The 23,430-nt window shown below is 34.5% G+C and overlaps 1 protein-coding gene across 1 annotated transcript; it reads right to left on the bottom strand.

The window, feature by feature from the left end:
* Positions 1 to 251: 251 nt before the first annotated feature.
* LOC136224871 (protein Brevis radix-like 2) lies at positions 252 to 5,837 on the bottom strand. Its single transcript, XM_066013303.1, has 6 exons — positions 5,342 to 5,837; positions 5,094 to 5,227; positions 4,350 to 4,729; positions 1,109 to 1,244; positions 647 to 1,029; positions 252 to 572 (listed from the first exon to the last, which is right to left on the bottom strand). The coding sequence occupies exons 2-6, from the start codon at positions 5,217 to 5,219 to the stop codon at positions 494 to 496; spliced, it is 1,104 nt and encodes a 367-aa protein (XP_065869375.1). The 5' UTR covers positions 5,220 to 5,227; positions 5,342 to 5,837; the 3' UTR covers positions 252 to 493.
* Between the last annotated feature and the right edge of the window lie 17,593 nt (positions 5,838 to 23,430).

The raw sequence follows: 23,430 nt of genomic DNA, 5'->3' as shown, positions 1-23,430 counted from the left end.
TTTTATTTTCCAAATCATAATTTTCATAGTTTCCCACTCTAAACAACCATTTTCTTTTTGATAACCAAACAACACCTAAATTAAAAGTTACTTAAAATATCATTTTTTTATCAGCTGTGCAGTTAAGAATTGACTGATATAGGTGCGGTCATCTTAATACAAAGTTGAAATGCTTTAATGTCCAACCATTGTAGAACAAGAGAAAGTGAGACTAAAGTTAACTTGAGAAAGATGTACATTAGTAGAAAGACATGTACGAATACTATTAAAACTTTTCACCATCTTTTCCTAATCATGCGCCAATAAAGCAATCATCCAAATAATTGCATATCATTCACCTAACAAGTAACAAGTACTAGGAAACAGAAAAACATGATGTATTAAGCAGAGTGAGTTGCTGAGATGCTGTCTGAAACAAAGCTTTTGTCAATGAAGTTCAATGTCTAATACATTGTTCAAACTATATCAGTAAAAGTTCTACACTTCTCACAATTCACAAGTACTGTTCTTGTATCCTGGCTCTGTTTTCTTCCCACCACAACCTCGCATGCATTTCTCCGAACTTTTCTCGGCTGCACCAAGCACAAAACAACATTCAAACTTATTCACAAGCAAATAAATTCAATTCATGTAACCAAACACTAACCTGAACCGAACACGTCTAAGTTCTCGTGTGCCACCGGGGAGTGCTCTAATCGTGATGTACACCCCCGGTTCGTCCTGTTCGACCCATTCAGTCTCCATATCACTAGCATTACTGATTGAAAGCTCTCCTGAATGATCTGCCTCTCTTGATGAACTACTCCTACCCGATTCCCCTATCGATGACGCCTCAGTTTTCGTCCCGCTGATGCTAGAGAGCTTTGGAGTGGAACTCGGGACTGCTGAATCGTAATATTGACGATGTTGGTCAAGTGATTCTGATGAAGAATGCGCCAATCCTGTAGGGTGGTAGAAGTTGCGAGGAGGGCGTTCTTTGTCGAGTGGTGGAGTAACTGGGCTGTCCTTAGCAGATTCAGGCTTTGAACTCTGTATAAGATGAGATTGTAAACACCACCAGGAAACATCGAAATCGAGGTATGCTCTAAGAGCAGTCAAATTATATTACCTCATCTTCGGATCGTGGTGGAGTTGGAAGTGGGACTGCTTGGTGATTGAACCGTTGAACATTATATAGTTCCATGACCTTGTCATAATTCTCTCCCCACCATCTTTGAGCTTGCCATTTATTGAACATTTCACGGCTGATGAAGTTATTAACAAAAAATATGAAGACATAATAAGAAAAACAAAATATTCCCTCAAACAGAAAGTCAGAAAAATAGAAGTCATTAGAAACATTGTATTAGCTCCTAGAGGCAGGGATGGATGGATCTAGGGGGGTCGGGAGGGGGTTGAGCACCAACTGGTAGACGGAGAACTCCATTGGACGTGTGTCCATCTTTAATTTCAGGGTAAAAGCACCCATGGGCTTTGGAGCACCCATTGTCAGTGAATTCTGGATCCGTTACTGCCTAGAAAAGGTGAAGAACAAAGAGGAAAAACAACATAACATTGTAGATTTTACATATCATTATGTTCATGCTTCGACATGGCTATGTTTCTCGTACCCCATAGGAACAAACATTAAGTAGTAAACATCTAAGCAGTAAAGCTCTCATAATACTGAACTGAAAAGTTACTTTTTTATCAAATGATTGAAACAATCAAACCAATCCACATGAGAAGAACTTCAGATATTTCCAGTTCAAATTCTCTCATCTTATATCATGTTTTGGCTTTATTTGATAAATTATAAGGCTTTTGGTACAGATGGCTCAGCCAAGCAAAGGAATCCTTCTGAGTGCTAAAACATATTCCAACATCAAGTGCTACATAAATTATACCCATAAGCACAAAAAACCTTCTAGGTGCTAAAACATACAACTAAATTCATGTTCTTGCATGGTTGTCACTTTCATCAATTACAAAAAATGACTGACTGACTAATTTGAAATTTTACACATCTGCGGTAGGAAAGTTCTTTTTTAAGTGCCCAAGGAATGCTAAGCCAACCATAGGAAATCCTAGACAACATGATACAGAGAAATGAATTTTCAGTCTTCTATTCTTTTTTTGGGGCCATCTAGATCCTTCATGCCATCAAATAGCTAGAACAATTCTTATTTATAAAGTGATTAACAAATAAATCACTCAGGTCTCCTCCAAAGTAGAGGTGGCAAAGTACACGATCCGACAACATGATACCAACTAACCGAATTTAGTAGGTTAGTATTTTATTAAACATATAATGGGTAATTTTTGGGTGACATGCAATTTTTTCGGTTGACACGGAATTTTTTTGGGTGGGGTTATGAACTCGAAAATGATACGAATATTTAACATTATTATTACATATTCTCATGTATTTAGATGTCACCTTAACTAATAAAGATAATAAAATTACATTTTTCACCTGCGAACAAGACTCATACTCCCATATTTTTACATGTTATCCTTAATAGAAGATGGTAAAATTATATGTGACTTGTAAACACATTACATGAATCCAACATGGTATTAGCGGGTCAAGGGTTTTTGTTAAATAGATTTTAAGTAGTACTATATCCTTATATATTTTTTAGTATAATAATTAACATAGATAGTAAAACTACACGTGACCCGTAAATACAGACGTATTCAGAGGGGCAGGGAGGGGGGGGGCTTGGGCACCCATTGGTTGCCGGAAAACGCCAAAGGAAACTGTTACGGAACTTTAATTTTTTTTATGTAAAAACACCGAAAAAATATCAATTTAACACCCATAAATCATGAGATACCACCACAAGCACCCCCTCTGTCAGTGAATCCTGGATCCGTTACTGCTTGCAAACACAGGACAAAATCGATACCACCCGATTGCGTTGACACGATATTTTTTGGGTTGGGTTAGGGTTAACTCATTTGATACTAACCCCGACAAACACGAACATGGACACTAACCTGTTAATTGCCAACCCTACTCCAAAGTGTTTGCAGATTAGAAAACAGAACAGTGAATTTTGTTTGTAATGTTAAGTTCCCATATCATCTTTCGCTTCTCTCTTCTTTTCCATTCACAAAAAGTTGGAATTTCAAATTCTGGCTAATATGGATATGCTGAACTCTCAACAGGTAAAACCTCATTCTTTGGTTGAAAATTCATTCAAGAATGGTGGGTTCCCACGTGAACATGTACAGCAGACACAGTTTTTAGTCTTCCACTTCTATCCTAAATCTTACTGCCATAGAAAAAGGTGATAAGCAACAAGTTTTCTCTTTGAGTCATATCAAATCTTTAATAAATCATGACATTCTATATGATATCCTACTATTCAATCAAGCATGCAAAAGCTAAGTAAAAGAAAAATGCCCATTCTAATGATTAATCATTGTACTTTGATCAGATTTACAATTGAGGGAAAATGACAAGGCCTTTTTTTTTTTCTCTCTACTGCAAGTCTGCATCAAAGCTGTAAGACATTAAGGCTGAATCCCCAAAAAAGTAAAGACCCTACACAACCCATATTTGAAGGTCACTCTAATCATTAGGATCAATGTGATCCAGGTACAGTTCACATGAAAAAGTAAAGGAATAGACTAACTAACATAATGACACAGACAATATCAAATGGTTTAACTCCAATTAACATCATCAAATCAGAGAAACTCAATCACATGCAAACAAATGAACACACCCTAGATAAGAATTAATCCAAACTGCAATGGTCAATCTACTACACGTTACCAAATGGCTTAATACATCATGGGTTGTATTTAGCCAAATAATCTCATTTACTCCTTTAAGCTAATGAATTTGCTTAAAATGACCTATTGTCCCTTAAACTTGCTTAAAGTGACCAATTGGCCCGCCGAATTTGTTTAAAGTAAACTATTGACGAACTTGCTTAAAGTGATTTATTAGCCACTTGAACTATTGACCCTAACTTACGTAAAGTGACCTATTGACCTTATGAACTAGCTTAAAGTAATCTATTTGCCTTTAAACTTGCTTAAAGTGACACATTAGCCCTTTAAACTTGCTTAAAGTGACACATTAGCCCTTGAACTTGCTTAAAGTGCCCTATTGGCCTTGAACTTGCTTTAAGTGATACGAGTTTTAACTTGTCCGAATTTCCACTTTGCTCTGTCACGTAATCACTTTAAGCGATTTCAGAGGTTAATGAGAAAATTTACAAGTTCAGGGGCTAATCGGATTATTTGGCCAATTACAGGCACTTGATATATCAAACCTTACCAAATTCAAGTTACACTCGGAACTTTCTACAAACAGCTTAGGGACAAACAAACATAAGTACTAGTATTATTACCTGAAACGAATCCTTTTGAGATCATTCCCACCCTGAGGCAAAGAAACAAAGGTAATGAGCACACCAGGTTCTACTTGTGCAACCCACTCCTTTGGCTCATCTTCTTCCTCCATAAACACCACTGACTCTGTCCTTCCACTAACTGAAGCAGGTGTTCCTTCACCACTTGATAGCCCTTTTAGTCTAGCTTCCATCTCTTTCCCCCAAATTCTCGGGGTAGAACTGGAACTTCCTGTTCTACGATAAGCACAGTGAAACCTTGCTGAGTCCGAGGCAGCATCAGATTCAGCATAGTTCCCATTATGGTCATTTTTTGATGATCCAGAACAAGGCTTGCAGTTTTTATATGCCCCTGATGCCTTTAATGCCATGTCTTTTATCTGCATAACAAGCCATTTTGTGTCGTTTGAATTCTATCCGAAGCAATTGAAAACTCTCATGAAATTAAGCATTTGATAGCGATGGAGAAAGAGGGATTTTGAAATTTGAGAACTAGAAAAAGGACAAAGAGAAAAGAACAAAATAACAGTTAAAGAGTTTTTTGTTTTTTCATCCAAAAATGAAAAGTTAAAGCCAAATTATGCGATAGAACACATAGTATAATTGAGAACTTTTCCTTTTTCACTTCCAATCCAGGCGCTTTTTCAGCTTCTTTCAGAAAAGAACAAAAACTCGAAACTCTGATTCCATATTCCCTCACTCGATTTTCTCAGTAAACAAACAGATATCAAAACCCAACAATACCTGAGCAGTAATAGCTTTGATGGCGTGCTTAGTCCTCGGCGTCTCCATAGCATCGTCTTCTTCCTTTTCTCTCTGGTGCAGAGATCCATTATTAAGCTGCTTCGAACAAGCTATACAGGTCAGCATCCCCACCTCTTTAACCCAAAACAAAAAGCCCAAAACCAGATCAGAGTCGCCATTGAAACAAACAAATCCAAAATGAAAAACACAAGAGCGCGCATTATACTAAAACACCACGAAACGCTTACATTAGTATCTAGAATTATAAAAAGGGATTGGACTGATCGAATTCCTTGCAATTTGAAAGCGAGGCTTGAAAACGAGATCCCAATTGAAGAAAGGGAGGAGAGGACCTATACAAGGGAATGAATGCCTATATTTACATAGCCATAAATGCTAGAGAGAGAGAGAGGGGTGTGGAAATGACCGTTAATGGGGGAATGAAGACATGGGTTTTGCGGAATTTGTGAATTAAAATTGGATTGAAAAGAAGGCAAGTAAGAAAACACTTCAGTGCCAGTTAGAATGAGTAAGAGCTAAGGAAGAACAGACTGACTCTTCTCTCATAAAACTTGAAAAAAGATGAAAAAGAAGCACATCCGATTGGCATTAAAGGAGATTCGAGTGTGCAAGTGGCAGAATAAGATGTGAAAGTGAAAAAGTTTGGAGCTTTAAATTTTGGTTTGTGTTGAGCGAGCGAGCGAGCGATTGCGAAAGCCACAGGCAAGAGAATGTCCTTTTGGGTTTCGGCTGTGTCTTTTGTAGAGACTGAGCGTGTCACCCTATGGATTTAAAGTTAAAGGAGACAAAGGTAAATTCCAAATTCTATTTTTACCCATACTTTTTTATATAATTAATTGATTACTTGGGTTGGAGATTTTGGTGGTAATAAAAAGTCTAGGTAAGGGCCCGTCTACCCATTTTATGATCAGGGCAAACTATAGAATTCGATCAAGATTTAAAGTGGAATTTAAAAATTACCTACCAATAAGGATTTAAGTTTAGAGATTGAATTAATGTTTTAAATGAATGTTTTTTCAATTAAAATTTATTACTCGATTTCGAATTCAATTTTAATTAGTTTAAACAATTTAAAACTATTAATCACTCAAATCAAATTTTAATTAGTTCTAAATTTCTTCATATCATTAAGTTTAAAGGTTATGATATACTATTATTATTTAATTGTTTGATGATAATTTCTTTTAGAGGCCAAAACATTTTCAAGACATGGACTTTAGAGTATTTATGTTATAGTATTTTAAAGGAGTATTTTTAAAAAAAAAAACCACGGTAAATGCTTATGTAACGTTAAAAGAGATTATTTTACAAGTTTGGTAGGAGAGAAATAATTGTGAACTTATCGGTAAAAATGAATAAAACTATATAATTAATTTAAATATTAATAAATATCTATTTTATGAATAGTCGTGTTCGTTCGTGAATAGTAATGTTCTTTCAAGTTCTATTTATACAGAATAGAACTGTCAAAATTTCAGAGTAAAAAATATTGTTGAAAAATAGGTTTTCTGAATATTTCATGCTTTCTGTTTGTTTTTATTTTCCTACTATGGTGATGATGAATTTACATACCGATCCATTGTTGATAAGCATGCTTTCTATTGGAGCACTGGACATTTCAATATATTCACTATGGTTTTTTAAGTTTCGGGGTTGAGTTAAATTCCATTTTGCAAATTCTAGGAAGCAGAGAAAGTTGAAGTTGATACAACGAATATGAATAATGATGAAAGCTTTAGAAATATGGGTAAAAAGTGTGCATTTTTATGTTTTGACATTGTTTGGTTTGTGGTTTATTGATATTAATTTTTTTTTATTGAGAAGCAAAAATAGGGGTGCAGCTGAATGATGCATGACAAGTGTTAAATTAATCTGTTGGACTTTTAATTCGTCAATTCAGGTTTTCCATAATTTAGTTTTAATTACGTAATTTCAATTTTAATAATTATTATATACACAGAAATTTTTCCAAAGAGACGTACATGAATACCTTAATGATGAATTGTCTTGACGAACATATTATAATTGAAAAATTATATTGGGACAAAATTGGACAACATAAAATATCGCGAAAAGTACAAAAAAAAAACCATGTGGTTTGGCCGGTTTGCAAACATAATCCATGTGGTTTAAAAGTTGACAATGGACACCTTAAGATTCATTCCGTTAGCAAAAACAGTCTAAACACAACAACACCGTCAAAAAAATGATGACGTGGCAAAATGAGTCAAAAAGTTAGAGGGTTATTTTACTCTTTTATTTAGTAATTTAGAATTAAATTTTTACTTTTTATTTTTTTCTCACACCCTCCTCTATCCTCTTTCGGCACAGCCTCGCCATCTCTCAACTCCCTCAACTCCTCCATTAACGCTGATGAGCATGGAAATCTGATTCAACTCAGATGAACATGGCTACCCAGTTCAACTCACTGATGAGCTTCTTCCATACTCAACCAACAACGTGAGGTTAAGTTCTTTTGAAAAGAGAGTGTATAATGAGGGCATCACGTTGACCGAATGTGTGCAATGGGTAGTTGGGAGAATTCAAGTCAAATAAGCGACATGTGGAGCAAAAGAGATGACAAGCCATGTTAACAAGAAATATAGTTCACAGGACGTGTGGAGTTCTCAACACGTCGTGTGAAGAGTCCACACGACGTGTCAACAAACCACACGTCGTGCAGCTCCAAATAAGAACTTTCTGTTTCGGAAAATCGCACTGCGTATGCTATTTTGACATGTTATATGAGCTCTCAAATTGAGCACGGCCAACTTTATGTTTCTAGGAAATTAAACTCACACAATATGTGACTAGTCTGGCATGTTGTGTGGACTCTCAAAGTTAGTAGAGTCACTTCCTCTATAGCTGCCTACTATCTATAACAATGCCACTGCTTTATTACAATTCTTGGCATCAATTTATTTAATAGTTTGCCATGATTTTATATTTTGTCCTTTTTAGTTCTACTAACTTATGTTATAGTGGCTTATTTAAGGGCGTTATTATACTTGCTTTTCTAGGATTTAGTGGGTATATAAACTTCATTTTACTAAGTTGTAGAAAATCTTTTTTATCAATCAAAATTACAATTTCTCATTTGAGAGTTAAGGTTTATCCCATCTATTGGGAATTTTTAAAATTCTTCAAGTTTAACTTGTAAATTGGAGGGGGGGGGGGGGGGGGGGGGTTCTACTCCTTCAAGTTTAGATTGAGAATCTCTTTGTTGGTTTAAGATTAAAATCTTCAAACAATATCTACAGTCAACACTGATCCGCGTCAATAGTGCTATGGTTAGGGGTGTCATTCGGGATGCTAATAGGGTTGGCTGGGTGGTGTTGGGGATTCATCATAGAAAATAAACGAAGCGTAGCAGAATGCTATTGTTTAAAATTTTCTAGAATTCGTAGGCCGTGTTAGATTACCACAGATTAAACCTTAAAACATTTTTTTTCTAAAAGTTATCAGAAACTTACGAGTTAAATCTCTTCTAGAGATGGCTGAAGAAATCCACAAGTCGTTTGATTCTCCAAATATCTCGTGCACCAACTCTATCAGAATGAAACTAGTGCTAGCTGAAGCAAGAAAGGAATCGACAAACACCGAGCAAAGGGAGAGCTCCTGTGTTGGTCGGAATTTAGTATATAGGCTAGTGTTGATTTTTGCTCTTTTAATTAGGCCTTAAATACTTTCCTAACTAGGTTTAATGTAACTTTAGTCAATTAAAAATTAACTCCTAATTAATTCAATCTCATAAATAACTCCCAATATTATTTATTTAATTCAATTGACATTAATTCGATTAATTAGAATAACCAACAATTAGCATTAAGGCCTGAAAGAACTTAATTGAATTATCAGTTATACTAATAAATTACCCGATGCAATCTAATTAATCAATTGACTAATTAATTACATTAGAAAGTTTATTAATTAACTATAATCAATTTTAATACTAAATTGATTAACTTGTTATTTAACAAATAATCAATTAGTTCCTACAGTTAATTAACTTGTTCCTTTCTCATTAAATACATAACGTGTATTTATTGCTTAAGTTTCATCTCAACAGTTGTGTGCACATGATCCTATGAATCCGTCCTTAGTCAGTCATTGGCCTCAAGCCCAATGACCGTAAGTGGGTTCTAGCAAACATTAGGGTCCCAACTGATACGAATTATTTCATCCTAACCAAGGAGACATGAAACCTAGTAGATGATCTCCCAGTATCTCTTACCAATTGTATATCAATATTATAAACTAGAGGCATGGTGAATGTCATTCTCTGTATGGTTTGTTATATTTCTTGATCGAAAGTGAACTGATGAATCAGATAAATAAAATTACCTATCAGGGTATGGCCATATACTTCTTCAGCTCCACTTATCAAGTGGTCGGTGATATCAACTCACCGTTTGGTAAGTGGTATAATTCCTTCACTTCACTTATCCGCAACAACGTGTTCACTGATTCACCCAACATACCCATATTTGGCATCCTATTACGGACATGTAAGGCGCATATCAAAGTGAACCATATTCCATATCGTTTACTATAATGAAATCAGGTCTGGGGATAATAGAGCTCTACATATAAAAAGATCAATGACACGTCCACCATGAATCTTTCTAGAGTGGATCGGTACTGTCCCGTATTGAGCTACATCAACACATAAATACATCTATATCTTACTATACAAGTATTGTAGTCGTATGTTCAACACTACTACATAGATACTGAATGTATGGGTCTTTGGTTTTATTCATTCATATGAATAGAACAAGCCTCAGACAAGTTTATGATTAACAATTAATGGATACTTCATTCTTGTTTGTAGCACAAGATATAAATAGAACGAATTAATGTTTTTATTCATAAAACACTTATTGTATTCTAACAATACACATAATGTTCAATACATATCATAGAACCAATGCCTAGGGCACACCAACAATCTCCCACTTGACCTAGGTCCAAGTAGGCATTGCCCTAATTCCTATAGATCTAGTATGACCATAACACTTTGTCCTGAGCATGTGTTTGGATATCTTGTGTGACTAGGGCTCTAGTGCTTATGCTATGGCTCCGTTATTGTCACAGAAAACATCAACTGATCTTAGGACAGTTTTACCTAGTCCTAGATCGATTATGTACTTCTTGATCCAAACTCTTCCTTTGCAGCGTCACATACAACGATGTACTCATTCTCCATTGTAGAATCTGTAATAGTCGGCTGCTTTGTTGACCTCCATCTAACCACAATGTCGTTCAGGAGAAAAACATATCCAGGCTGTGACTAGAATTCACCATGATCAATCTGAAAACTTACATTAGTGTAGCCCGATATTTCTAGCTCCTCTTGTCTCCCGAACACTAGAAATGCATCCTTTGTTCGATTAAGGTACTTCAGGATTGCCTTAAACACCGTCCAGTGCTCCTCGCCGAGATCTGACTGGTATCGACTTGTCATGCTTAATGCAAAAGCAACATCAGGCCTTGTACATAGCATGGAATATATGATAGATCCTATAAATGACGTATAAAAAATCTTCTCTATATGTTCCCTATCCTCTTTGGTCTTAGGACTTTACTTCTTACTTATTTTCAACCCATGGCGCAAAGGAAGGAGTTCTTTGCTTTGTCCATGCTGAACCTTTTAAGAACTTTGTCTACGTAAAGGCTTGACTTAAACCTAGAAGCCGTCGGGATCTATCTCTGTAGATTCTGATCCCTAAGATTGTTTCAGCTTCTCCTAGGTCCTTCATTGCGAAGCACTTGTTCAACCACTGCTTGACACCTTGCAGTATTGTAACATCGCCTCCAATAAAGAGTATGTCATCGACATACAGTACTAGGAAAGTTCGTACGCTCCCACTAACTTTCATATACACACATGGCTCATCAAGATTCTGCATGATAGCTTCGTTGAATATTTGATTCCAAGACCGAGATGCTTGCTTTAACCCATAAATGGACCTTTGAAGCTTGCATACCATGTTAGGATATTTCGGATCAATAAAACCCTCTGGTTATTGATGCGCCCCCGAGCTGTCGCTCGAAAGCTCACTAAGGGATAAGTGTACCTCATCTTATCAAGTAATAAAATATGGACAAGTCCATGTATCGAATCCACAAGATTTATACCGCAAGTACCAAACTACTAGACTTACAATGTTATCTAGGCTATGGGTGGGATAGATTGAGTTTATCTAAATTAAACCTACTCCTAAGTGATCTTAAGCAATGTAATTTAACTTGGAAGTGGATGGAATACGATAATACTATTTTCAACCTAATTTAACACTTAATTGCTAATATAATCTGAGTTGCTTAGATCTAAGATGATTAAACCTACTTATCCTTTTAGATGAGTGTGATGCATGCCTTCTAAAGTGATCATGGGCTATTCTTTTGTTTTCTTTCTATTCTTTCTGTTGTCGTTTTTGTTTTATTTGCTTTTCGGCTATTTAACCTCTCTTACACAAAAAAAAAAAAAAGTCAAAAAATAAAATAAGTCATGATATGTTATTCGCAATTATAATAAAATATTTTTTTAAAATGAGTGTGATATTTTTTATTTTTTGGTTGCAAGACATTATACATAATTGTCATCAAATAAAATTTTTAATCATAAATTTTGTCACGCAATTGATAGTAACCCACCGTATTTTTTTTTAAATCTTTCTATATATGTTTATTCATATATTTTTGTCACATAATTGATAGTAACCCATCGCATTATAACTAATCATAAATTTATTTTTTCTAAATATATATTTAATCATAGATTTTGTCACGTAATTGTTGAAAATGCATGCCATCAAAATCAGTCCGTGTAAAGAACAGTGCTTAAACTGATTTTTTTTTTTTCTTAAAAAAATAAAATAAAATCTGTCTAAATCAAATATCATAAGGTTTGAGACCATTTCATGGGTGGATTGACAATGTTGTCTTTTGTTTTATTTACATTTTACATGTATAACTAAACAAGAAAAACTTGACTTTTGCTTCTCAAATACTAGATATGACCTACATCAAGTAGGGCTGTAAATGAGTCAAGCCGTTTACGAGTGGTTCGGTGTTCGATTTGATAAAAGTTCAATCGTGTTAGTTCGATTTATAAATGAGCCGAATTTAAGTAAGTTAGAACTCGGCTTGAAAGCTTGTGAGCAAATTCGATTATAGATTCATGAATAAACTCAATTATAATGTTTATGAACACGTCCGTAAGTAGGCTTGATTCAATTATCTTTATAATAATAATAATCTAATAATATAATTTTGTATTAAAGAAATTTCAAATAAACATAATTAATGAGTTGTTTACAAATAAAGTTCATGAACAAAATTAATAAAGTCGTGAATTTTTTAGTGAGTCGAATATAAACAAACCAAATTTGCTAACTTGTAGATATTTGAGTTTTGGAATAAATAAAACAGAAGAAGTGGTCCAAAAGGGCAAATTCTTCCCTGTCGTGTGTATATGGGGAACAAAGTAATAACTATTTCGTAAAAATGTATTTAATTATGGGAATTGCATTCAATCATTCACTCCTTCATCTTAGAGCATCTCCAATAGAGGGTGCCCAAAAGAGTGACAGCTGATGTGGCAACAGATTTGGTAATTTTTAAAGGGTGTCCACTATTGGAGTGATTGTGGATGCCAAAGAAATTGCCAATTTTTTTGGCAACCTCTTGGCAACCTTGTTTAATAATTTTTTAATATACTCTCCTAGAAATAATAAATCCGGAACATTTATTTATAATAAAATAATAAATTGTAGGATTATAGTGGCAACTTCTCTATTGGAGCATTTTTTAAGTACAAGTTGCCAAAAATGATGTGGATGAAAGAGACAATAAAATACTATATTTTAGTAAGTTTTGGCACTCTTTTAAGCATCTCTATTGAAGATGCTCTTACATTGTATTTCTATTCATAAATTGTTCACAAAACATTTTCAATTTATTAATTAATTCAGATATTTTGTTTAATTTTATAAAACGTACAAAAATATACAGTAGAAATTTTTTTTAACAAAGAATATGAATCTAAGAGCACGAGTCAAGGAAACATCGCAATTGTTCTGTTCTGTCCGATCAAATCAGCAAGGCCATTCGAAGGGTTCATGAGAACTTGTTGAAATCGAATGTAGGAAAAAACAGAAATACTGAACTAAAGACTGTTCTTTTTGAGACATTCATGATATTGTTTCAAGATTGTGCAAACCGATTGTCAGCCGGTCGGTTTCAGAATAAAACAATCCAAGAAAATAAATATGCATTTCAGAATTATTCAATCATCTATACTCAGATTTTTTTTTTGTTGCTCAATTAAAAAAAATCGAAAAATATTAATATTTAAGTGTTTAAATTTTTTTATATTATCCATTAAAAATTAAAATACGCAAGAATTTAGAAAGAAAGGAATAAAAAAGAAAACATGTTATAAAAACAAAACCATTATCAAAATAAATGTTCAATTATAAAAGTTATATTTGGTTAAAATATAAAATTGTTACCATAATAAATGGTGGATTACCAAAAGTAATCAGTAAAATATATATTCTAAAAAAAGATTGATTAAGATATAAATATTTATAGTATGATAATTATTTAATTAAATTACTAAAATAAATTAATTAAATAATTAAATAAAATTTATTCAAAAAATATATGAATCCACACCATACCAATCCAATTAGTGTTGTAATTGAGCTGAGTTTTAGTCTACTCAGACTCGGCTCGTCAGAAAATTGATGAGCTCAAATTCAATATCATGTTTGTGAGCTGCTCATGAGCAGCTCGTTAATTCAGTTAATGAACTTCGCTCGTGAACAACTCATTAATTATGTTCATTAATTATATTGATTTGAAATTTGTTTAATACAAAATTACATAGTTTGAAGCCTACAAAACTAAATTTTACACAAAACTACGTTGTTTTACATTTTCACCTTTATAGAAATATTATTATTAAAATAATAATCGAACCAAGCTTGCTCACGAGCATGTTCATGAATATTATAATCGAACTTGCTCATTAGCTTATTCATGAACATATAATTGAGTCGAGCTTCGTTATGCTCAATATCAACTATTTTACAAATGGAACCGAACATGATTGAGCTTTTATCGAACCGAATACCGAGCGATTCGGCTATTTACAACCCTAAACCTAATTATAAACACTTGTAACAAGTGATATTTTCCCATACGGAACGTTTTGTAACTCTTTCCATATTTCTTATGGGACTCTTTACATTTAAAACACGTGACCCATTTTTTCAAATTCATAATATTGGACCAAACCCAATAATCCCCTACTTGAATTTTTAAAAACGTTTTATTAAACAGTCATTAATTAATACAAATATCAAATGATCAGTGATTTTAATCTCAGTCATATTAATTATTCAAGATCCGTATAAACAAGCCTTATTCAAATAAATCCATACCTAACAAGACCTACTACAGGCTAATACCAAGCTCTCGTGACTATATTATTAAGATTTAGAAATCAAATGCAATGTATTAAAATACTAAAAGGCTAATAATGATTATTTAAAAGTTCAACATAAAATAATATAAGCTTGAAAAGTAGGAATAATTCAATAATAAGCATTATTTATATCATAAGACTATTAATTATTATGAGGTTCAGAAATTGGATAGTATTAAGGTTGAATGAAATTATAAAATTATTACCAAATTCATCGTATAATGATAGTAATAAATAAATAAAGAGTAGTATGGGGTGGGGGGGCCATTTAAAAGTGGTTCCCAAATAAAGAGCCACCGGCTTCCACCTTCTACGTATTTTGTTTGCCTCTTTGGAGAAGACCATCCGGATCCACTTTCTATTTTTTTCTTTTTTAAATAATGCAATTTTAAAAATTAGGGAACTTTATTATTAAATAAATCGATCCAAATTCAATAAAAAGATATCCGTTTCTTGTAACCGTTTAGAACAAGAACAAGCATGTGTACAATGACGAGTGTGTAAGGGTCTATAATTGATCAACTCTTCCTACAAAGTCATCAACGTAATAATCTGTGACAAACAACAAACTTTGGATAAAGGAACATCTCTTCTGCAGTTCGGTTATCTTTAAGGAATCGCCTTGAGCAAATCTAGACTTCAGATTCTTCCAAACATCATACGCATTATCAAACCATTGGATGCTTTGAGCAATGGAAGGTGTGACAGATCTTGTAATCCATGAAAAGATCATGGTATTGCAACGATCCCAAGCTGCTTTGTTTGGATCTGCTTCAGCCGACGAAGGAAGCGTGCAATCAATGAAAGAAATCTTGTTCTTGGCCCGTAAAGCCCTTTGAATTTCTCTGCTCCAAGAATGGTAATTGTTCCATTCAATAGTTGTGCTACCAAAGCTAATCCTGGGTTCTTCCCTGAATGAAGATAATAGCAACTTGAGGGGTTTTGTGAAAGATCGAGAGTAACATTTGCACTGATATTTTCTGGCGCCATTTTTTACTTTTGGCAAAAAGAAAAGAGGGATTAACGGAAAATTGATTGAATTTCTTCAATCAAGAAAAGAAATTGATTGAAATTTTCAATCAAGAACGTAATGTTTCGATCCTGATTTTGGAATGAAACAGAAAAATGTATGAATGATTGAGAACTCCGTAACAAAAAGATAATCGAACGCAAAGCGTGAGCTCTGATACCATAACAAAACCGAATTTATTATCTTGAATAATCTACAACAATCTGTTGGAGATGAAGAGAGTTACAGAGGAAGAAAAGAATTACAAAAGGAAAAGAGAGTTACAGATGAATGGAGAAGAGAAGCTAAAGAAAGAGAGAAGAAGAATGAAAAAATGTAGTTTGTAACGGCATTGATGTGCCTGTTATATAGTTGAGCTCCATGAGTCTTTTTCCTGCTGGTCCTTTCTTTGTTACCGTTGATAAGTGAAACGATGCGTTTTCTTCAACATGAAACGCAATCGTTTCTATAGCTTGTTACATACTGTTTAGTTCTCATATTTTAATAATATATTGTTTAATTTTCAATTTTTATTCTATTCAACAATTTCATTTTTGGTGCGAACATTGGTTATTACATAGTCTCTGGCTGAGCTATGGGGGCTTTATTTTAGGTTGTGTCTGACATGGGATATGGGATATAGAAAAGTTATTCTTGAAGTTGATTCTCGAACTGTGCTTCATTTCATCACGAAAATGTTCGATAATCACCACCCGTACGCTTGGCTAATTACTCGGTGCAAACAGCTTCGAGATAGGGATTAGCTGGTCACTTTTGCACATACTTACATAGAAGAAAATCGTACTGCTGACTGACTGACAATTTTCACAGGATTTAATACTCTGGGTCATCATGTGTATGATGTGCCCCCCTGTAGACCTCCAGAAGATCCTCTCCAAAGATTATCGGGGCTTGGCTCTTAGTAGAATGTTCCGCTCTTAACTTCTGGCTACTGTTTTTATTTTCCTTTTTCTTTTTTCTGCCTTTTCTTTTGTCCCCGGGCCTTGAGCCTTTCCCGATTACCAAAAAAAAAAAATCGTTTTTCAAATATTTGAATTTTTAAACAGTTTAATTCATTTATAAGGGACTAAAATGTTAAATATGACAAAAGTTAAAACTAAATAATGTATTATTAAAATACAAAGATTAAATAATATATTAGATAAAACGTAGAGATTGATAAATTATTTATCTAAATATTTATGTTATTCTTTTATAAACAATTTAATCATGACCATCCAAAAATTAAGCCTAAAATCTATTTAGTAAAGCTTAATTAGCTATTATCATATTTGGTTTGTATAATGTATTCTTGACATGATATCAGTGCCCCCACTTTAGGCAACACATCACGTGCAACAGAGCATGTCTAGAGGGGGTCTCAGAAGTTTCAATCTCATTTAATAAAGGAACGTTCGAAAAACTAGTGTTCTACATGACAACGAATTTCTCGTAGGGTTAAGATTTCTTATAGGACACAGAATTCCTCAGCTCATAAGGATTCCTAGTTAATAAAGATCTCAGCCTAAAAATCTTATATATTGACAGGATAACATACGGTACGTCAACTATTATCTTACAATTAGTCCATACTCTTTGGTCCTTTCTAAATCACCAACTGACTTAGGCATTAGAGCAGGTTCACCGGACTTCACATCCCGTTTGGCCTACGATTCTGTTTTACAGGTTGAAAGCAAGAAGGTTAGGTAAGACATTTGAACTAGTAGACAAAGTTCAGATACTCGGTTATCAATTCACAAGTCATATATAGTGCCTATTTGGTTCAAATGTTTATATTTACGATTTGTTATTAGAGTTGCTATTTGTTTATTGTTTATTATTACTCATAGCTGGTAGAAGTTAGCTAATTTTCCTTTCAAAATAGTTATAAGTAATTATTTCTGAATCATAACCAAATAATTATACTTGGCAAAAACTTACAAAAACGAGAACAGAATTAACATGTAATTTTACTATCTATTATGATAATTATAATTTTATTACATTTGTTAATTAAAAGGGTTAATTTCAAATATAACCTCTGTGGTTTCAAGTTTTGGCAAATAAATATCTGTGGTTTGATTTTGAGCAAATAAATACCTGTGGTATGCTCCGTTTTTCAAAAACGCGGAAACGGTAAAGACACCGTCTATATGCTGATGTGGCCAAGGGTATTTTAGTCAATAAAAATTAATTTCAAATAAATTATTGTGGTTTGCGTGTTTTTTACAAATAGGTACTTGTGGTTTGCATATTTTTACAAATAGATACCCGTGGTTTGGATGTTTTTGCAAATAGGTATCCGTGGTATAACAAACCATAAACAAATGCTTAATTTAGGCAAATATTGTGGTTTGTTATACCACGGGTACCTATTTGCTCGAAATCAAACCACATGTATTTATTTACTAAAACTTGAAACCACATGGGTTATATTTGAAATTAACCCTAATTAAAATATGTAGAAATAAGATATAATAATAATAATAAAATATTTATGTTCAATAGTGTGTCTTCAATCCAAAAAATGATCAATTACATGTTAATCAAAATCTGGCCCGGCCCAGAGCCTTGATTCATGGAGCACAGGCCTAGGGCCCAAGAATTTAAAGGGCCTACGAAATATATATTTACTTCACATATTAGGTGATTTTAGTTTTTTCTATATCTTGATTGATTTCCCTTTTTGTTGTATGTATGCGCGAAAGAAAAGAGCGATTTAGTTTTAGAGTTGCTTCGTTATTCAATTAGAGTTGTTGCTGGAATTTGTTCAGTAATTATGAGAATTTGGACATTATACAAAATTTTCTAACATGTACTAATTCGGGACTTTGGGATGAATGTACATGTGAATCAGATTGTGTTTGATCAAATTTTTGAAGAGGGTTGGGTTGTCGTAGCTGATTATCAAATTATTAGTTATCAGAGATAGTGTAATCAAGTGTCTGATTATTTACCTACTTTATTTTGTAAGCGATGGAAAATTATCTTATTGGGTTAGAAAATGTTGGTTGTGAAGAATGATAATCTACAAAGTTATGCATTTTCATTAAGGGTTGAAGTGTTTAAAGTTTATTGGTTTAGAGCAATTTCGGTTTAATTAGCTCCTTTTAGGGTCGTATTCTTACATTTTTGTTCGTATTTTTTGCCTTTTATTAAAATTCGGGTTTAGGTGTTTTGGGAGGTTCGTTAGGAAGTGCCAACCTAGTTTTAATATCCGTCATCCTCCTTTTCATCTAACCTTCAACTTATATATATGAAGGGGCTTTATCATCTCACCCTGGATCCCTACAAAGTAACGGCCCTAATCAAAATATTAATCCACTAAATTTGTATCATATTATCGTTTGTATCATAAATATCATTTTACTTAATTGTACAATCGATTTGTCTTGCGTTTGATTAATGTTTACTTGCTGATTTGAATATGACATATAGCCCGCTAATTAACGTTCTGTGGCGCTAGATAATAAATATATTTTATTATTTTTTATATAACACACATTAAATGGTTTGTATTGGAAAATATTATTGTATTGGAAAATGTTAATACTTTGTTATTCCTGATTACTTTAATTAATTTTGTCACAATTATTTAAACTTTTACCTTTAATTAAATAGTAAAATGTATTTCTTATCAAGCATCCCGGGACGTCCGTTAGCTTTCCCCGTATTGGGGAACTCTTGTGCTTTGATGTATGTACACAATCCCTAGTTTTGAAAGTTGCAAAAAAGATATTTTACGTTTTGTTCCATTAGCAATAACATAGAAAAATAATAAAATTGTCCAAAAACAATGACGTGTCCGAAATAGGTATTTATTTTATTTTAAATTGATTTTTGTTTTACAATGTTTAAAATATATATATATATATATATATATATATATATAAAAATCACTGAATTTTATTAATGAATAGCATTTACATCTTTTGACAAAAAGGCCGAATAAACTCGGGTTCCAGTTGCCAAAAACAAGGCGTGACCAAAGACAAGGCTTCACTTGCAAGTAAATGACAGATAATAGCCTCCTACAGTAGCTAGGTACAACCCCAAACTCCGACCTATCCTCCGTCCTCTTTTGAACAGCAAGAACCACCTCTTCCGCATCCATTTCAATCACCACCGAGCCCGACCCTCATCTTTTATCAGTTCCAACGCCTTTCTTAGGCCCAACACTTCCGCAAGCCTTAGAGCAAAAACACCAACAAACGGGAGAGAGTAGCAGCAAATAAAACCGCCCAAGTGATCTCTAAGAACTCCACCTAACCCGATTTTATCCCATCCCGGTCTGACGGCCGCATCAATATTCAATTTAACAAAACCAGTCAGTGGACACAACCAGTGATCGGCTCAGATTCTCAAAGATGGTACTGCCACCCCTTTTAAAGCCAAAGAGTATTGATGCAAGAAGTCTTTACATAGACGAGCCACAACAGCTGGTGCGATAAAAAAAACCCTCCCATAAGCAAGAATTTCGCTGACACCACAGCTCCCATAACTCCATACATAACTTCTGACATTCCTAAAGGTTCCTGGTTTGAATGAAGCTGTCAAACCATTGAAGGAAAAAATCAGTACCTGGAATATGTTGATTGATCCCCATAGCATCCCAAAATTGAACCGCATACGGGCAATCAATAAACAAATGCACCGAATGCTCGCCTTCCTCTTTACACAGCCCACAAATATTATCATTAGTTAAACCTTTTGACCACAAAATATCTTTGAGAGGAATAAACTCCCTACATATTCTCTAGACAGGAAGCTTTACTCTAGGTGGGATAGAGAAAGACCACATCCTCAACCATCCCGTCCGCTGATTATTTTGAGAGTTCCCTCGCCACTCGTCCCAAGCCACGCGATATCCGGATTTTACGGAATATAACCCCTTTTTTTATCATGGTGCCAGATCAGTATATCGTTTTCTCCCCTTGCCCCACGATTAGCATGAAGAACATACCTGATATCCTCCTCATTAAAAATCAACCTCATCAATTCCATGTCCCAGCAGTCATTGTTTTCCTGAAGCAGGTCCGCCACTAACATTCTCTCACAACCCAAAGCGATAACTGATTGAATTTTAAAATTTGGCGTATCGATTAACCAGGGATCCTCCCAAATATTTATTTGCAGACCATTACCAACTCTCCAATGAAGACCTTGCTTTAACATTGCCATTGAATTCCAAATACTACGCCAGATCATACTCGGACTTGAGCCCAAGCTTGATGATAAGAAATCTCCCCTTGAGAAATATTTTGCTTTGAGGATTCGACAAAATAACGTATTTGGATGAGAGACAAGAAACCATGCTTGCTTGGCCAACATTGTCAGATTAAACGACTGCGCAACAGCTTTCAACAAAACTTCCTTCCCCGCTTGGGCTAACAACTTACCCGACCACCCAAAAAGATGTTGCCACAACTTATTCTTTAAGAAACCAAATACATCTCTCTTCCTACGCCCTATAGAAATTGGCATTCCTAAGTATCTGTTTAATTCCATTGGTTGATGAATACCAAGCACCCCACAAATTCTGTTCTTTTCCAACTCTTCCACCTTACGGCTAAACAATATGCTTGATTTTTGTAGGTTGATGGCCTGACCCGAGTCAGCTTCGTACCGATCCAAAATATTTTTCAAAATATGTGCCTCATTTAAGTTTGCCTTACAAAATAGTAAGCTGTCATCGGCGAACAGCAAATGGGATAATTCCGGTGCTCCTCTAGATACTTTGCACCTTGTTAGTAAATTCGCATTTTGTGCCTGAGCTAGCAGACAAGATAACCCTTCAGCGCATATGATGTAGAGGTACGGCGACAATGGATCGCCCTGCCGAATACCACATCCCAGAGTAATAGGGCCCACCTTAGAACCATTTACACGAACTATATAAGTCACTGACATTATGCACATCAGCATCCACTTTATCCATTTCTCGTGAAAACCCAATTTCTGCAGCATCAGCTCTATAAAATCCCATCGAACACTATCGTAAGCTTTCCAGATGTCAATCTTTATGGCAACTGAACCCACATTCCCCTTTTGTTTAGTCTCCATTGAGTGAATAGTTTCATAGGCAGCAATAACATTATCAACAATGAGTCTACCCGGGACAAATGCGGATTGCTCCTCGAAAATGATACCAGGAAGAAAGCCTTTCAACCGGTTAGCGAGGACTTTTGATATGATCTTATAGACCATATTGCACAAGGCAATCGGTCGGAAGTCACCCAAAGCCGAAGGCGATTCAATTTTTGGGATTAGAACTATGTTCGTGCTTGTTATATCGCTTGGAAGTAACCCCTCCTCCAACCATTTGATTCTGGGTTTGAATACATCCATCCCAATAATCCTCCAGAATTTTTGAAAGAAACCCGGCCCCAAACCGTCTGGCCCGGAGACTTATCAGGATTCATTTGGAAAACTGCCTCTTTGAACTCATCTATCGTGAACGGCTTCAGTAAAATCTCGTTATCCTTAGAACCAACACGGGGTGGAACATAATTCACCATATTAAGCTCACTAGTTTCAACAGCCGCAAACATATTTTTGTAATAATCAAGAATTTTTCCTTCAATCACCTTGTTGTCTTCACACCATTCCCCGTTGTTTTGAATTAATCTAGAGATTTTATTTACCTTATTCCGCTGGGATGCACACGCATGGAAAAACTTGTTGTTCCTATCCCCACTCTTTAGCCATGCCGCTTTCGAGCGTTGTTTCCAATAGAGATTTTCCTGGTCCAGCAAACCATGTAACTCCTTCCGGCACTCAATAATTTCATCATCAGTGTTTCCTTGTACCCTACTTATCAAAAGAGCTAATTTTGCTTTCATTTGCTTTATTTTGGAAGAGAACTGAGACCTGAAAGCTTTCCCCCACTTGTTCATTTCCTCCCTACATAACCCAAGACGAGTCAGCAGGTCCACACCATCCGATTTCTGCCAATTTTCCTTAACTAAAACCATAAAATCTTGCTCCTTGCACCACGAATTTTCAAAACGGAATTCATACGGGGAACCCGAGCCATTAGCCTCTGGTGATGTATATATGATGATAGGCAAATGATCTGAAGAACTGAAATGTGAAGCGCAAAATTCAGCCAATGGAAATAGCTCCCGCCACACTTGGGATACCAAACAACGGCCCAGTCTTTCCTCAACAAAGTTAACATTCCCCCTATAATGACCCTAACCTAAATAATATATGTTTATATCATTCTCACGATACCACGTTATTTAATTTACAGCACTTTTACTTTTATCAAAATTATATTTATTATGTTGTAGTTATTAGTCAATTACATTATTTTAAGTATAATAATTATTTTAATTATTTTAAAATTATTTTAATCCATAGGTTTAACCATTACCTTATCTTTTTAAACCTAATCCCTTTTGTTTCCGAAAACACTTTTCTTCCTTTACTCTTTCGAAGAGCGGCCGTCATTCCCACTGCTCTTCAATTAAGGTTCCAAGTTTTGCTGTTGAAGTCGATTTTAATTGGTTCACCAAGTAAGTGGATTCATGTATCTTTTATATACTTTTTACCAATTAAATTAGGCTTGTAGAGTTTCAATTTGTTGTTTTGCTAAATCATGGATAACTACACATCAAACTAATATATTTTATTCTACTATTTTATTACTTCTTAATGATGAATCCTACAAATGTTACTTCAATTTTGTCTCTGAACTTTGAAATCTGGACTTTAAAAACAGAGACTTAATGATTATCTTTAATACCAACTTTACCCTTTGTTTACCATGGATTCAATTATCAATTATAATACATATTTTAGTT

This window comes from Euphorbia lathyris, chromosome 3 (genome assembly GCF_963576675.1).
Source record: "Euphorbia lathyris chromosome 3, ddEupLath1.1, whole genome shotgun sequence".
Taxonomy (NCBI): Eukaryota; Viridiplantae; Streptophyta; class Magnoliopsida; order Malpighiales; family Euphorbiaceae; genus Euphorbia; species Euphorbia lathyris.
This window is presented reverse-complemented; position numbering and strand designations above follow the sequence as displayed.

Bases quoted from the DNA above. Each gene is read 5' to 3' on its own strand.
- LOC136224871 (XM_066013303.1), bottom strand. From the start codon at position 5,219: ATGCTGACCTGTATAGCTTGTTCGAAGCAGCTTAATAATGGATCTCTG. The intron at 4,730-5,093 runs GTATTGTTGGGT...CTTGTTATGCAG, and splicing joins TCAAAGCTATTACTGCTCAG to ATAAAAGACATGGCATTAAA. The intron at 573-646 runs GTTAGTGTTTGG...TGCTTGGTGCAG, and splicing joins CTTAGACGTGTTCGGTTCAG to CCGAGAAAAGTTCGGAGAAA.